This window comes from Clytia hemisphaerica, unplaced genomic scaffold (genome assembly GCF_902728285.1).
Source record: "Clytia hemisphaerica strain Z4C2 unplaced genomic scaffold, Clytia hemisphaerica genome assembly, whole genome shotgun sequence".
NCBI classification, from domain to species: Eukaryota; Metazoa; Cnidaria; class Hydrozoa; order Leptothecata; family Clytiidae; genus Clytia; species Clytia hemisphaerica.
Window position 1 is genome coordinate 1,053,157 of NW_027104356.1, and position 4,465 is coordinate 1,057,621.

The 4,465-nt window shown below is 35.4% G+C and overlaps 1 protein-coding gene across 1 annotated transcript; it reads right to left on the minus strand.

Annotated features, from left to right (window-relative positions):
• Positions 1-239: 239 nt before the first annotated feature.
• Positions 240-1,701, minus strand: LOC136818196 (uncharacterized). Its single transcript, XM_067074552.1, has one exon. The coding sequence runs from the start codon at positions 1,526-1,528 to the stop codon at positions 644-646; it is 885 nt and encodes a 294-aa protein (XP_066930653.1). The 5' UTR covers positions 1,529-1,701; the 3' UTR covers positions 240-643.
• Between the last annotated feature and the right edge of the window lie 2,764 nt (positions 1,702-4,465).

Below are 4,465 nucleotides of genomic sequence, written 5' to 3' on the forward strand. Positions count from 1 at the left end.
GGCCGTCAGTGCTTCATGTTCTTATGATGTTTGTTCTCGTCAAGATGCTTTGTAGAATGTCAACAGAAGAGACGAATATAAATTCCACGATTCTCCAAAAGAAACAAAAATGACACAAAATATTTGACATTGGATTTACAAAAAGGATTGATATTTGGTATTGAGAAAGCAAAAACAAACAGATAGCTAGAAAGATAAATAACAACGATATACAAATAATGCGTACGAGAAAAAATAGATTTTTCGTTCAAAGTTCATAATGGTAACAAGTTGTATCAAAAACAAGAAATAATGTCCCTGAGTTGAATTCTTTTCATTCTATCTGTTGCAGGGGCCAAAACACGAATATTATTCACTGCGTTATAGAAATTTTATGATTTACTAATTACTTTATAAAAATATATTAAACTCTTTAATTTATTATTTACAAAATTTGCAAAATATTCTACCAAATATTTTACATTAAATTCAGCTTTTTTCTATTTTCTTTTTTATGTACAAAACAAAGCAAAAACAAAAATATCGTAAAAACCCTAAAACCTAGCGCCTAAAATAAAAATTTTACTTAACTTAAATATAAAACCTACAAAAATTGGAATCTTCAACAAAAGAAGAATTACCCTTAAGACCCTCTTAAGACAACTTAGTCTTCCCATACGATCATATCTCCTTGCATTTTTCGTTGAATCTCAGAGTCTTTCTCAATAGCGTCCCAATCAGTACTTCCACGTCTGAGCAGAGAGCATGTCCCTTTCTCAACGCTTTTTGACATATAATCAGAATACATCTCATCCATATCACCCACATTAGAATCCTCATCACTGGTCGATTCGTGATCGTATCTCGCATCGGCGCTGCTACGTCGTACATCAAGTCGTTTCGGCGCTAGGAGGCCAGTACTTGACGTCGTCACAAAGTCAGAAGCACGTCTTTCTTCCATACGTCTCATATTGCTGACACGTAAAGCACTTTCGGATTTACGTCTTGAATCATTCATATTGTTCAAATTATGTTGATCAAGGTCGTCTGCCATATCTTTTGATTTTTGCCAATTACTGAAACTGCTCTGGAAAACTTTAGCCAATGTAAGACAGATAGCTTTCGCTTTAGCAGCGTCATCACATAAAAATACGTAACATTTCAGTTCATCTTTAACTTTGGCTGCCGTGAAAACGAAAACCTGCGGGTAACGTTTGTCTACGTTACAATATCCGACTTGATGGATACGGTACGTGAAAAGCTCCTTGCGTGTTTTACGTGAAATGACTTCGATCCCGTTACGTAATGAAACTTTAAGGACGACGTCGTTCTTGTTACGGTCCTCAAGCGACCCGATGGTGCCAAGGGCCTGATCTACGGCCTCGTTTGATGCCTCTCTTTCAAGGGAGTCAACAGGGATTCCCTCACTACACAATGATTTGACTTTGAATTTTGGTGAATTGAAATCGACTTCATAGCTCCCTTTACGGCTGAATCGACGTTTCAAATATTTCAAGCGGTCTTTCATCGATAAATCTTCCATGCTCATTTTGACGAAGGTTTCACTAAAATAGTGAGATAGCTCCTGACGTACTGTACAATGTGTTGAACAAGTTGTTGGATGATAATTTATGATCTGTGCATCCCTTCTTGTTCCCCTTTTATACCTTTTAGGTTATGTAAACAAAATGATTGACAAACTATCATGTGTCATGCTCTTAAAACGTGTTTTAATGTCAACAAAATGATTATGTTACCTTAGTTGACTTTCTGTTAGCTGTTGGAATACAAAATTTACAGGTCAATACACCAAACGACACGCCCAGAGAAACTTCAGATGTTTATGATAAGAAAATAGAATCAAATACACTGAATTCTTCACAGGGTCTCCGATTTTTCATTTTTGGCTCGGACTTCGCAAATCTAGTACTCCCGGGAGCTATCAGACTGGGGCTCTTTTGATCATTTAATCAAAGGGCTAGGGCACGTTTTGTGTACCATAGGTGTAATCGTAATGTAGTTCCTTTTCGCTGGACACTCACTCTTGGGTTAGTCATAAGCTTCAAGAATCAGACTTTATAGAAAGGGTTCTTACAGAAAAATGGAGCTTGTTTACATTGATCTAATTTCTGCAACAGTTAAAAGATATACAAGGATCGACAAAAATGAGAGGTTCACAATAAACACGAGAGAGAAAAGATCAAATTCCACTTCTTGAAACCAAACTATTTCTGGAAAATTTTGGTACGGACTCTCATGAGATGCATGGTATGTCGCAATACTTGTGGAGGATGGCCATCAGGTTTTATGTGTGGGAAAACTATGGCAATGATGTTATGAAAGTTAAGAGTCATTCTTAAAAGGGGATATAAGGTACAAGGCCGATGACTCGATAGCTTGCGCAATCAGTTGTAAAACATTTGTATTGGGAACTTGTCAAACCGGTTTATATATGACCCGATTTTCGTTATGAAGATTTAAAACTTTAATCGATTATTAAATGGATCTACCTGTCTGTCAGACGTTTGGTTTGACCTGAATCAATGACAAAAAAAAATTAGTACAAAACAAAGGCAAGGTAGTACATTTTTTCTTCGTGAAGGAAGCTGTCCAATTTTTTTCAACTCTTCTTTGTTTCCTCGAATAAAGAAAGAACTTTAAAACTATGAAAATGATAGGACAAGCAGTCTCCAATGTCCTTGCAGATGTAATTCATTTGATTCCTATATGGAAGACTAAATGGACCATGATGTACCCCATTTTAGAACCTAGAATAAGTGATGTGCGTTCGAAACCAACCGCTGACTGGATTTGATTGATAGTATTATCATTTAAAAAACAAGTCAAACTTCTCTCAACTTTATATTCTTCACTTTAAAGGTCAATACAATCAAACAGTGCTGAGAAAAATTCTTATAGTCCGATTCGTAAACCTGTTAATCTGGCCATGATATTCGTTTGAATGTATTTTACATCTTGTTCGCCCCTCCCTTAAGTATAAGCTTTCATTGACAGCTCATTCAAATTTCTTATCTGGATACACATCTATATAATAATAGCCGTACGTGTCTGAAGCCTTTTAGATTTCCATATATCTTTTTCCGGAGAATATGTTTTAGATTTGCATCAACATTATAGCCTAAACCTAAACGATATTGGTCTGTGACGACGGCCTGGGTGCGCTAGTCTTCCACATTCATTCTAAGATACCTCCTTAGTCAATGAGACAGGGATGCTAAGTCTTTTACATTGACCAAAAGTTTAATTCGAATCTAGTAGTATGAAGTGAGACAGGGGTGTCAAATTGATTACCAAAGTTTATTCCACGAGTTAAGTAGTAGTCTGAATGAGACAGGGGTGTCGAATTGACTGAAGTTTATCACACGTATCAAGTAATCTGACGCCAGTAGAATCTTTCATTCCATGCCAAGAGATTTGAAGAAACTTGGCAACAGTTCAAGTGGACGATTCATATACTTTTTAAAAGGCATACTTAAAGATTTTAGAAGTAGTTCTGAATGTTTTGGTTTCCAAGAGGTTTGTATAACGGTTGCCAAAAAATTGTGGCTAGATATCAGATACAAACCATGGGACTTGGGCCTAGTTTTTTAAAGACCCATTCTAAAATTGTTTAGTATATGTGAAGTATATATAATGATCATTTTTTATTTCAGTGCCTTGAGTTTTTAGATTTTGCTTCAACCGAAGTTTTAATGAAGAAAGAATTCGAAAAATTTAATTGAACACAAAAGTGTATATATGAATTAATGACGTCAAATGAAGCAGCCACTGGATTGCAGTGATTTCAACCTAAATTAGTATTGATCAACGCGATAAACGTTTATTAAAAACAAGCAAAAACCTTTTTGTTGACCAAATTGAAATTCCCCTAAAATGTCGATTGACGTCAGTGCAGAACGAATATTGACATTCCAAAATATAGAGTGGATTTCAAAACAAGTTAATCCTACTGTTGACAAAAACAGAGTGAATCAAACATCAAGTATGAAAGATGAGCCAAGACTTAGTAGAATATCTTTGGCAAGAGGATAAAATACCAATTAAAGCTAAAATACGCATTGATTATAGTAAAACAGGAAAATGATATACTATATCATTTCCCTTCATGATTTCTCTGATAATAATAGACTTTTAAAAATGGTAGACTTTAGACGGCTTATGATTTTGTTATGACAACATTTTCAGCTACTTTAACGATGTTAACAGAAAATCCCCTAATCAACTGCTTCAGAAAACAAAAATCTTTCGTGATTTTCTTCAGCACGTTCAAGAGGCAGGTTTGAGCTCGCTATGTATTTTACATGACAATTTTGATGTCCTAAGGTTTCCGGTATCATTGGAAATATTTAGACGATTTTTCATCCTTTCAGTTATATATGCAAACTTTGCATTTCATGTCTAAACTCGTCTCACTTCAAAAATCTTGCAATGTTACACCGTTTCAACGCACGTGGTTTGCGAACTC

Bases quoted from the DNA above. Each gene is read 5' to 3' on its own strand.
- LOC136818196 (XM_067074552.1), bottom strand. From the start codon at position 1,528: ATGAGCATGGAAGATTTATCGATGAAAGACCGCTTGAAATATTTGAAA.